The sequence below is a fragment of the Dama dama genome, chromosome 23, assembly GCF_033118175.1.
Source record: "Dama dama isolate Ldn47 chromosome 23, ASM3311817v1, whole genome shotgun sequence".
NCBI lineage: Eukaryota > Metazoa > Chordata > Mammalia > Artiodactyla > Cervidae > Dama > Dama dama.
Window position 1 is genome coordinate 21,497,494 of NC_083703.1, and position 13,197 is coordinate 21,510,690.

Genomic DNA, 13,197 nt, shown 5'->3' on the forward strand with positions numbered 1-13,197 from the left:
GTAAAATGGTGGCTGCCAGGGGCTGAAGGGGATTAGGAAGACGGGGTAGTGTTGGTCAAAAAGTACAAACTTTCAGTTATAAGTTGAAAAAGTCCTAAAGATCTATTGTACAGCATGGTGTTTACTGTTCATAATACCACTGCTATCATATACCTGACGTTGCTCAAAGAGTAGCTCCGAAGTGTTCTCAAGGAAAAATAATAACCACAGAGGTACAAAATATTCTATGAAGATACCCTATGAAGATATTATATGATGATTTACTCATCTATTTCAAGAGAGCTAAACCTCAGACAACAGAAATATTCTTGTAATCATTCATTTTAATCTTCCTCCCACCTACCGAAAAAAAGGATTTTTCTCAACTAAAAAGTAGTAATTCATTCTTTGGAACATATCCCTGTTCGTATGCAACACCAGTGATGGTGTTCTTGAACAATGAAATATTTCACTATGCCTTAAATATATTATGGAAGCTACCAAATCAAACTGAGAAAAGAGTTTATAAACCAGATATTTTAAAGCCAGCAGCGTTCAACAGAACTGTCAAACAATAGCTATATGTGGCTACTAAGCACTTGAAATGTGGCAAGTATGACTAAAAAATTGGTTTTTTAATTAAACTGAATTTTAATAGGCACAGGTGCCTAGAACCATTTCAAACTACTAAAAATTTCAAGTAGGAGCAAGCTAATTATACCTTCTAATTTGATTTAGAAGCTCTATGTACAGTATAGTACCCGAACCATTATCTTATGTGTGTTACTAATTATATACCTAATCTTACTGTTTTCAATTCTTTTAACGCTTTCAACATTTTACTTACTTGGGTTTAGACAACAGTTCTCTGAAGGTGTATTTAGACCCTTCTTTAAGGCGATTTTTCAGTTCCTCAAGTTTGTGTACCTGCTTTACTATTTGTGCGATGCTTAAACTGACTGTTTTATCAGGAGTTGGAAATTCTGCTTCTGAAAAAGTTTGATCTTTGCTTATCTAAAAATAATAAAATTATCCAGTTACTTGGGAAATACACATTTTGCTCCCATACTCAAAAAAACTTCATCATATCACTTATCATATCTAAGTAAATTTTATATTATCAATCTATAGCTATAATCAAATACTAATTTTACAAATATATGAGCAACTGCCTAGCAACAGAACTACAGTAAGTGTTGGTTTTAATATGTCAAAACTCAAATCCAATCTTCTATTTTTTTAATATATAGGGATTTTAAGTACGTTAAATAACAATTTTAGCAGGATCAGTTAAAGGCAACTCAAAATATTTTAAAAAGAATGCTAATCCTTGTGATGAGAGGATAAGTTGGGAAAAAAGTAGTTAAGCCATAGTTTTGCGGGCATAACAAAGAGAAATTCTAACACTGGGAACTTAAAACAGATACTTCACCTCAGTAACAGCTACCTGGAATGGGATTAAAGATGTAACAGCATGAAGTAAGTACCAGGCAATGTACTGGAAGTCTGAGATTGTGGGATGAAGAATAAATGGAAGGGAAGCAGGAGATAAATACCTTATGGACAAAGGCAAGATCCCAAATAAGAGGACACCAATTATAAACTAACCTAAAAAGTGACAAAGCAATCAGCTACAATTATCCATATACTGCCTGTCATCAAAAATCCACTCTCCATTGTCCCTGTTTATAGCAGTGGAACATCTCTATTTGACAGGCAGCATGATATTAACCTTTGTCAGCAGAGGGTCCTGAAAACTTAAGAGGAGGAAGAAGCTTTTCTTCCAAGTTCTGTCATCTCTCTCTGCTTAATCCTAGGGAAGTACACAGGGTAACTAGTAGTACTCACCTACAGCAAGTTTTAACAGCACCCACCCCCACGGATGGCTTTCTGGCAGGTCCCTGGTATGACACATTCCCCACAGGCATCTTCTTTCAGAACTTTAACTGGACTAAACAATAAACACAGCCAAGGTAGAACTAGTATAATTCTCTAACTCCCTAAAGCTACCCAGGAGATCATTCTGCTGTATTAATAACATATATAAAATCTTTTTCAAAGTAGAATTTAAAGCCCATAAGGATAGGGACCAGTATTCTTCAAACTGGTGGCAAAAATGTGAAAATGAAAGTATTAAAAAATCATTAAAGTAACATTAAATTCAAAGAAAAACAAATATAAAATTTTATGAATAAGCATATATCATACTATGAATTAATTTTTACACGGGAGAAATCTTTAAGTTGATAAGGCCTCTTGTCACTTATTTACTATTTTAAGTAAATTATGGAAAAAATAATAAGTCAAATTCAGAGGAGGCCAGACAATGCAAGAATATTGTGTATAAATCACTAAAAAACATTGTATTCTACCTATTTATTCCTCCTCTTTCTAAGTCAAAAGATTATAACCAATGGTTATTAAAATTCTTATATTTATACTTCACACTGGTTTTCAAATGAGACAAAATATTAATTTAATTAATAAGAAATGCTATGCTTACCTCTTCCATCTGATTGACCTGTCGCTGAAACCACTTTAAAAAAAAAGAAAACAAAAAGAAATATTGACAGCTTAATTTCTGCAGTGAAATAAATGAGTCCATATGTATATGTGTATGTGTGTGTCTGTGTATCAAATATTAGCCCTACATCAAATATCATTTTATCCTAGTGTTCAGAATGGCGCTGATGCCACATAAAACTGAAACATAAAATTTTTAAATATATATAGCAGCAAGTTTGCAAGCTTTTTTTATTTCTTCAAAACTTAGAAAACTCATTTATATGCATTTCTGTATTAAATTATAGTAAGCAATATATTGAACATACCTTAAACAGAGATTCCAAAATCTGGAAAATAAAGTTTTAATTAAAACACTTAAAAATAAAATTCTCACAACATAAAATATCTAATTCAAGTCTCTTAAAATTTTTAATCACCAAAGTACACTAGTTACTAAAATAAATCTATAATCTATAAATCTATAAATCTATAACCCAATCACAAACAAATCTATAATCCAATCACAAACAAATCCAAATCACAACAATTTTATATTTACAGATGGTTTTTAGCATATCTTGCCAAGACAATTTAGTTAGTAAGAAAAGAAAGAATTTTCCATCCTTATAGATCTATATTTAAAAAACTCAATTCACATTTATGATTTCATGTATTTTCTTAATATAGGTAAGAAATAAAATTTAAATTCCTCTCAGAAAAGCATTATTTTTTTCCCCAGAGCAGATAGTACAACAATGAAAAGCATATCTTATCATCACTATTTCTTAAATATAACTTTGCTATATTAAAAGGTCTAAGAATCAAGATATAAAATACTACACTACTACTTGCTTTTTCTTTAGTGGAAAATGCAAAGAACTAGTTTGGGAGATTGAGAGAAAATGAATACACAAAACCCGTCACACAGTCTAAAATACCAATATTTACCACTTTCAAAATGTAATGCTAAACTGATAACCTTTGCCACAAAAAACAACCAAACTCAATCACAACCAAGTAAAACTTCTGAATTACACTATTAAAGAAAAATTGTATTACATACATTCAGGCAGAAGAAAAGTTGCTTCACTGAAAGAAATCAGAATAAGCATAGGGACTTTCCTGGCAGTCTATACTTACTTTAAAAACAATAAAATGTAAATACTACATATGAAAATACTAATGACCCAGTCAATGCTGTTCATAAAGGAAAAGTCACAGAAATAAATGCCTATGATAACAAATAATGCTTTCCAATGCCCTTTATAACAGCTTAAGGCTTTATGACAAACCTAGAAAGCATATTAAAAAGCAGAGACATTACTTTGCCAACAAAGGTCCGTCTGGTCAAGGCTATGGTTTTTCCAGTGGTCATGTATGGATGTGAGAGTTGGACTGTGAAGAAAGCTGAGTGTTGAAGAATTGATGCTTTTGAACTGTGGTGTTGGAGAAGACTCTTGAGAGTCCCTTGGACCACAAGGAGATTCAATCAGTCCATCCTAAAGGAGATCAGTCCTGGGTGTTCATTGGAAGGACTGATGCTGAAGCTGAAACTCCAGTACTTTGGCCACCTCATGCGAAGAGTTGACTCACTGGAAAAGACCCTGATGATGGGAGGGATTGGGGGCAGGAAGAGAAGGGGACAGCAGAGGATAAGATGGCTGGACGGCATCACTGACTTGATGGATATGAGTTTGAGTAAACTCTGGGAGTTGGTGATGGACAGGGGAGGCCTGGTGTGCTGAGATTCATGGGGTCGCAAAGGGTTGGACATGACTGAGCGACTGAACTGAACTAAAGGCACTATATCTAAACTAATATTGCTGACTGGATTGTCATATTTAAGATCAAACAGCAAATACAACTAAGTATTTTTTTACTAAAATGTTACTAATAATTAATAATTTAATTAGTAATTATCAGTTTATTAATACTGTTTTTAACTTATGATTAAAATATTAAGTAATATCTTATACTTGGCAGTTTACACAGAATACATACATTATGTTCTTCCTTAGCTGCTGCTTCTAACTGAGTTGCAAATTGTGAACAACATATTAAGAATGAAGTCAGATCATCCCCAACCTTATGAAAAAAGCAGCAAAATACAGTCATTTTTATTTCGAAGTTCATAGGCATATCCATCCATATTTCAGTATACTTAACTATTTTTGAAAATAGTTTGTATGTGTAAGTTATGTCCCTTGAAATGCATCAAGATAGGAAACCATGTTCACTACACTAGCAAATTCTCCCGCAAAGAAAGTACATTCTGAGAAGTGGTTCAATAATGACATAAACCCAACTATGCCTCTCCTTACATTTTCCTCTACACAGATGCAGAAAATCAGGCATTCCAGCCTCAGACTCCTGAAATTTAGGGGTAGCAAAAAATATATATACACTTAAATATGCATTATAATAATGCTTTGTGTTAAAAACGAATGCTGACTATGACTTCTGATTATAAGTATACTTGCCAAGAGGTATAGTTTTTCATCCTCTCTTAATGAGCAATAGAAATTTTTGAAGAAAAAGTTATATGTTAAAATGTCACAATGACTGAATCTCTTTTAGTAGAGCACTGATTTGTAAATCAGACAATTGACCAAAGATTTTTTAAAAATCTCAGATGCTTATACACAGTTACAGCATTTTCAACAGAATGTTCTCCAGGAGGAATATGTTCCCTCAACATTACATTTTAAACACACTCAAGTTCATACTTTTTTTATCATGGTAAAAACCTATAGTCATATAGGAGACAGAGGGGGAAACTAGTCATTCAGGAGAGTGGTAAAATGAATTAACTAGAATTACTATTCACCAATAGAAAATGAGACCATTTGAATACTTGGGGATTTCCTCCCACCTACATTAAGGTCACAAATAGAAGGTGAAGATAAATTTGATCAAGATACACATTCTTTTTCAAGTATATATGGAAATTATCCAGGACACACTCTGGGCCACAAAGTAAGCCTCACCAAATATAAGAAAACTGAAATAGTATCAAGCAAACTGTCTGACACTATGATGCCAGAAATCAATTACAAGGAAAAAAATACTGCAAAAAACACAAGTACATGGAGGCCAAACAATATGCTAGTAAACAACCAATGGTTCACTGAAGAAATCAAAGATGAAATAAAAAAATACCCAGAGACAAATGAAAATGAGAACACTATGACCCAAAACCTATGGAATGCAGCTAAAGCAGTTCTACAGAGGGAAGTTTATAGCAATACAAGCTTATCTCTGGCAAGGAGAAAGATCTCAAACGACCTAACCTTATACCTAAAACAACTACAAAGAACAAATAAAACTCCAAGTTAGTAGAATAAAAGAAATCATAAAGAATCAGAGCTGAAATAAATTATAGACTAAAAGAAAAAAATAGAGAAAAGACCAATGAAACTAAAAGCTAGTTCTTTGAAAAATTAAACAAAATTGATAAACTTTTAGCTAGAGTCATCAAGAAAAGGGAGAGGATACAAATCAATAAAATCAGAAATGAAAAAGCAAAAGTTACAACCAAACCATAGAAATACAAAAGATTATGAGACTACCATGAGCAACTATATGCCAATAAAATGGACAACCTCAAAGAAATCAAAAACAAATAGAAAATATGAACAATTATCAGAAATGAAATTGAAAGAGCAATTTTAAAACTCCCAACAAAAGGATTAGATGACTTCACAGGTGAATTCTACCAAATATTTAGAGAAGAATTAACACCTATCCTTCTGAAAATATTCCAAAAAACTGTAGAGGAAACAACACTTCCAAACTCATGCTACTAGGCCATCATCACCCTGATACAAAAATCAGACACACCATGAAAAAGAAAATTATAGGACAGTATCACTGATAAACGTAGATAAAAAAATCTCCCCCCCCCAAAAATATCCTCAAAATACTAGCAAACCTACTCCAACAATACAAGGACCATAAAATAAGATCAAGTGGGATTTATCCCAGGGATGCAAGGGTTTTTCAATATCTGCAATCAATGTGATATACCATATTAACAAATTGAAGAATAAAAACCATATGATAATCTCAACAGATGCAGAAAACGTTTCTGATAAAATTCAACATCTACTTATGATAAAAAAACTCTTTAGAAAGTGGGAATAGGGGCTTTCCCGGTGGTTAAGAATCTGCCTTGCAATAAAAGGGATGTGGGGTTCGATCCCTGGTAGGGGAACTAAGAGCCTGCATGCCATATAGCATGACCAAAAAGAGAGAGAGAAAGGAGGAAATAAAAACATTCAGATTGGACAAGAAGTAAAATTGTCCTTATTTGAAGATGACATAATTGCTTATGTACAAAACCCCAAAGTATCTATAGAAAAATCCTAGAATGAAAAAAGTACATTGAGCAAGTTTGCAAGATATAAGATCAGCACACAAAAATCAATCATATTTATATACACTAATAACAAACAAGGAAAAAATTAAAAACACAATGCCATTAAAAATCATTCCAAGTAGCATGATATTAATGTGTAGATCTCAAGAAAAAGATACCAGATCTGTATGATGAAAATACAGAATGCTGAAAAAATAAATCAAACAAGAAATCAAATAAACCAAGAAACATACTGTGTTTGAAAGACCCAACACTGTGGTTGGGTTTGAAAGATCCAACATAGTTGTTTTATTACATGAAGCCAAACCCAATCCCTAACTAACAAAATTACTTATAAAATGGAATCACCTTAATAGTTACATCACTTCGATATATACAACAAAGATATTTGTTAAAATTCAATAACCTCTTCAATATTCGGGACTCTTTTATTTAGCAAACCAAAAAATAGAAAAATAATTTCTTAACCCAATAAAGACTATACATTTGCAAATCAACTCCAACCAAAGCTTAAATATTAAGCAGGAGATACATTAGCATCAAAAGTAAGCTCAAGATACAGATATGCTTTAATTAAACTTTAAGATAAGTATTTGGCAGAGGATGGCAAAAATCAGTACAGTACTTTCAGGTTTCTGAAGACGATCATTTCCCTGGAAGGCAAATTCATTCTGAGAACATACACAGATTCTAAAAGAAAATCTCAGCCCTTTACAGCATTAATGTCTCTACATTAGCATTACATACACTTACAGAAGAGGTTAATCCTTCAAGTTCAGGCTTCACAACTGCTTTTTCTCCATTTTGAGTGCCATATCCATATGCTTCTTCCAAACTAGAAACCACCTATGAGAAAAATCAAAGCAAATTATGTACTTATGGTGTAAAAATTTTATTTATTAATACATTAAACATAAAAATGTACTTAATCAACCATGTCAGAATCATTTTAGCAGTAAGACTTATTTCTGCCAGTGCCATACACTTAAATTTTCCATCTCATGCCCCACCTCATATCATCCTGAAGAAGCAGTATAAGCCATAGTCCTTGATTCCTCTCAATGAAGACAGGCCCTATGACTCTTCCATTTCTGCACTGAAGGGAGTCTATGAACAGCTGAAGCATCAACTTTACTTACCACCAATGTATTCCTCAAAATCTGACTTGACTTTCCTTTCTTCCTTGGAGTAGGGAAAATAGAGAGATGGAGACCACAAGGCAATACGTTTTTAAAGGAAATTCTCTGAGCTAACCCTTTGAACTTTGAGCAAACTTGTACTTTGGAAGTTTGATGATCTATACTTTTTGCATATTTGTGCTATCCCTCACTGTTCTCACTTGGTATTGGGTACATGTACAACTCAATTCTGGATCAATGTGCAAAAAAGAAACTCAGAGAAAGGGAGATTACCACCACCTCCCTCCCCATCACTGAGAGCTAGAGTTTCTAAAGTGCAGAGAAGAGCTAACAGAGCAAGCATGTAACTTAGAAAGACCTATTCTTAGAAAGACCTGCTTATGTCTCAGAACCTGTATTTCAGGAGGGTTCCCACTGTTTACTGACTGATGATAATGGCTCACTGTCCCTAAATTCACTGTACAAACTGTATGATTTATGCTGAACACCTGCTTTCCTTCAGGGAGTATAGAATTTTGGTACATGCAGTCACGAAATTAAAAGATGCTTGCTCTTTGTCTATGACAAACCTAGACAGTTTATTAAAAAGCAGAGACATCACTTTGCCCACAAAGGTCTGTAGAGTCAAAACTCTGCCTTTTCCAGTAGTCAGGTACAGATGTAAGAGTTGGACCATAAAGAAGGCTGAGCACTGAAGAATTGATGCCTTTGAATCATGGTGCTGGAGAAGATTCTTGAGAGTCCCTTGGACAACAACGAGTTCAAACCAGTCAATCCTAAAGGAAATCAACCCTGAATAATCATTGGAAGGACATATGCTGAAGCTCCAAACTTTGGCCATGTGATGGGAAGCGCCAACTCATTGGAAAAGACTCTTCATGCTAGGAAAGATTGAGAGAAGGGGGCGACAGAAGATGAGATGGTTGGATGGCATATTGATTCAATGGACATGAGTTTGAGCAAACTTTGGGAAACAGTGAAGGACAAGGCAGTCTGGTGTGCAGCAGTCCATGGACTCGCAAAGAATCTGATACAACTGAGCTAGTTAACAAAAAGGCAGAGAGTACCAAGGTGACCAACCTCCAGTGAAACCCTGGGCACTGAGTCTCTAATAAACTCTTCTGGTATACATTTCACATGTGTGGCCACAATTTGCTGTTGGGGGAATTAAGCATGTCCTGTGTGACTCCAAAGGTAAAGAAATCTAGGAAGCCTGGACCTGGTTTCCTGCAGACTTCATCCCGTGTGCCTTTTCCTTTTGCTGATTTTCCTTTTCTTTCACGATATCTGAGCTATCAATATGACCATATGCTGAGTCCAGTGAGTCTTCTCAGGAAATCACTAAACCTGGAAATGGTTATGGGGATCAAGCATCAACAAGTATCTTACCATTTTCAGATGTTTGGTAATTTTCCTGATCAGTTCATCTTCTGCTATTAACTCCTTTGTCTTACTTGATGGAATGGGCAAAGCATACCTTACAATGGATTCTCCTGTTGGTGGAGATTTTAAGACCATCGGTTCAAGTTTCTCACGTGCTAATTTTGCACTATGTTTTTCCTTTGGTTTAGGTGACAATGGTGAATTAAATAGTCCTTTTTTAAATGTTAATTCTGGAACGTTTACCAATTTACTACTAGAGGTCAACAGATGCTTTACTGGCTTCATTTTGTTATTTACTTAGCTTCTGAATTATGGATGAAAAATTTCTATTCCTCCCTGTGAATAAAACATTAAGATTTCAGATTAAAAATAATGGCAGATTAAAAATAATGAAATAAAACCATTTGCAACATGAATGGACATGGTGATTATCATACTAACTGAAGTAAGTCAGACAGACAATACCATATGATATCACTTATCTGCAGAATCTTAAAAAAAAAAAAAAAAACATACAAATGAACTTATTTACAAGACAGAAGCAAAATCACCAGAAAACAAACTTATGGTTACCAAAAGGTAAAGGTGGGGGGAACAGATAAATCTGGAGCTTAGGATTGGCATGTATACATTACTATGTTTAAAATAAATAACAAGGACCTACTGTATAGCACAGGGACCTCTACTCAATACTCTGTAATGACCTAAATGGGAAAAGAACTTGAAAAAGAATAGATATGTATGTACACACTAACTCAATCAATTTGCTAAGTGCTAACTTTCTGAAACTAACACATTATAAATTAATTATACTTCAATACAAAACAAAAAATTTTTTAAAGAAACAAAAAGGGTAGCAGGATTATTAACTGACATGAAGATGGTGAATTCCAAAATCAACTCTGGAGAAACTACAAAATGGAGAGGGAAACATTCCTAACAGCAACAACTAAAACCCCTGTGAAAAACCCCTAGACGTGTGATTTATGAGTGGGCATTTAGGACAGGTGCTGAAAGGCAGGAAGAAGACAGTGGCAACAGTGAAAGAATGTATTTAGAAAACTTAAAAATTTTATTTTTACCTTTTTCCCATTCTTAAGCTAACACATGCCTTTTACGCATATTATTATTTCCACAGAAAGTAATAGCCTTTCAGCAGAGCAATATCAGGGCAGCACCAAAGTCATGCTGGAATAAGTAAGGAAGTAAGACAAGGCAGGCCTTAAATTTTCATCTGCCTACTTTTCTCTGTCCAAAGGTGATTAACATTCAGGACAATGCCTCCTCCCCAACATTTAAAAGCATGTGCTTGACCCTGGGAGTTGTCTGATAGACTGGCATAATTAAGATGAAATAGCATTGGTTCCCTGTTGTCTGAAGCACTCTACACCTAGATTAGTCCCAGAGTTGTGATCTGAAGTATGTCCTCTAAAAACACATGTTCAAGTCCTAACCCTTGATAGCTGATCATATTTGAAAAGTCTTTGTAGATATGATCGAGTTAAAATTAAATCATATTGGATTAGGGTGGGCCCTAAACCCATTGACTGGTGTTACTATAAGAAAGAGGGCTTCGCTGGTGTCTCAGAGGTTAAAGCGTCTGCCTGCAATGCAGGAGATCCGGGTTCGATCCCTGGGTTGGGAAGATCCCCTGGAGAAGGAAATGGCAATCCACGCCAGTATTCTTGCCTGGAGAATACTCCATGGATGAAGGAGCCTGGTAGGCTTCAGTCCACGGGGTTGCAAAGAGTCACACAACTGAGCGACTTCACTTTCACTCTAAGAAAGGAATGTGAAGACACTTGCACATAGACATACAAGGAAGAAAGCCATGAAATGACAAGGGCAGAGATTGGAGGGGTGCAGCCACAAGCCATGGAATATTAAGGATTGCCATCATCTACCAGAAGCTGGAAAGAAGCGAGAGGATTCTTTCCTAGAACTTTTAAGCGGAGCATAGCCCTGCCAACATCTTGATTTCAGACTCAGGCTCCAGAATGGTGAAAGAATAAATTTCTCTCACAATAAATTGTTTCAGGGACTTCCCAGGTGGCCCAAGCAGTTAAGACTCTGTGCTCCCCAATCCCTGGTCAGAGAACTAGATCTCACAAGCTGAAACTCAGAGTTTGCATGATGAAATGAAAGATTCTCCCTGCAGCAACTAAAGATTCCACTTGCCACAACTAAGACCCCGCGCAACCAAATAAATTTTAAAATAATTTTAATAAATTGTTTTAAGTCACCTTATTTGTGGCACTTTGGTACCACAGTCCTAGAAAGTAATTTGCTGACTGAAATGATTCAATAGAAAGAAAAAAGTATGACTGAGAGGGAACTGCTGTGAAGAAGTCCTTGCGTAAACAAAAAGAAAAGAGTTTTAAGGCACAATGGGCCAACACACTTTAGAGGAGGGAACAGAGTAAGTTTACCTAAAATAGATGACGGGAATGCAGAGATAATGGGCTACTTTAAGAAACCAACAGAAAAGGATGGGAAATTCAGCAGGTGCTAGTAATTAACCTAACCACTCCATCAAGCTCACCATAAGTTTTTAAAAGTTACATATGGCAAATACTTACAAGAAAATACTTAAGAATTTTACACTTCTGTTCCATTTAACCCTCCTAAACTCCAATACTTTGGCTACCTCATTCGAAGAGCTGACTCATTGGAAAAGACCCTGATGCTGGGAAGGATTGGGGGCAGGAGGAGGAGGAGACGACAGAGGATGAGATGGTTGGATGGCATCACCGACTGGATGGACATGAGTCTGAGTAAACTCCGGGAGTTGGTGGTGGACAGGGAGGCCTGGCGTGCTGCGATTCTTGGGGTCGCAAAGAGTCGGACACGACTGAGCGACTGAACTGAACTGAACAGTGCCAGGAGGTTGATTCTGTCTCACCAGAAATTTACCCAAGGCTACCAGTCATGCTGATTCAGTGGTAAAGAAACCAACTGCCAATGAAGGAGATGCGGGTCTGATCCCTAGGTCTGGAAGATCCCCTGGAGGAGGACAAAGAAACCAACTCCAGTATTCTTGCCTGGAGAATCCCATGGACAAGAGGAGCCTGGCGGGCTACAGCCCACGGGGTCACACAGAGTCAGACTGAGCAACAACCACCACCAGTCACTTTTCACCACGAAGACAAATGTACGGTGTTCCTTCAAGGATTCCCTTGATACTTTAAAGAGACATTATAGAAAAGGGGGAGCGAGGGGAGGCGGGATGTGGGTACAGCCCATGGACGACTGGCCTTAAAGTCTGCATCAAGATAAGAAAACGGAGAGAAAAACAAGGATGCTTCTGCCAGAGAAAATAGTGGAAACGCTTGGAGAGGACGAGGGAGGTAGCTCACCCCTCGGTGTAGCTGCTGACGCTGCGGGCACTCAGATTACTGGGTAGGCTGGCGCTGCCCAGGCTGGCTCTAAGGTGAACACGTTGGAAATTCTGAGCCTCCCGCACTTCCTGCAGGACTGAAGCCCGCAAATCCTGCAGACGCCAGCCCTGCTGTTTTACAAACGGACATTTGTGCTGAAAGGAAAGGGCGGGCTCCCACTACCCGCGGCAGCAGCTACCAGCGCCGAACGCCAGCCGTCGCCCGACGGCCGTTGACGCTACGTCACGACGCTGTCGCCCCAGTAGCAGCGCCGGCGGCGCGAGCCGAGAATCACCTGCGGGAGAGGGAGAGGCGAGGGCGTCCGCGCCCCCTAGTCGCACGCCCGGCCCGCTCTCCTAGCTGATTCCTTCCAGGTGATTCCCGTGCGCAGGTGCTTCTGGGCTTTCGGCCTGGAGAGCTAAAACACCATCCTATG

At 36.9% G+C, this 13,197-nt stretch overlaps 1 protein-coding gene across 1 annotated transcript in view; it reads right to left on the bottom strand.

Annotated features, from left to right (window-relative positions):
* The window catches only part of CCDC7 (coiled-coil domain containing 7), a 124,314-nt gene extending 111,386 nt beyond the window's left edge, over positions 1 to 12,928 (bottom strand). Inside the window, exons 1-7 of the mRNA XM_061125652.1 lie at positions 12,741 to 12,928; positions 9,391 to 9,720; positions 7,616 to 7,708; positions 4,486 to 4,569; positions 2,811 to 2,831; positions 2,483 to 2,515; positions 827 to 993 (exon numbers count right to left, since the gene is read on the bottom strand). Coding sequence (XP_060981635.1) covers positions 827 to 993; positions 2,483 to 2,515; positions 2,811 to 2,831; positions 4,486 to 4,569; positions 7,616 to 7,708; positions 9,391 to 9,669 — 677 coding nt within the window. The 5' untranslated portion in view covers positions 9,670 to 9,720; positions 12,741 to 12,928. The remainder of the gene's footprint in view (positions 1 to 826; positions 994 to 2,482; positions 2,516 to 2,810; positions 2,832 to 4,485; positions 4,570 to 7,615; positions 7,709 to 9,390; positions 9,721 to 12,740) is intronic.
* Positions 12,929 to 13,197: the final 269 nt, after the last annotated feature.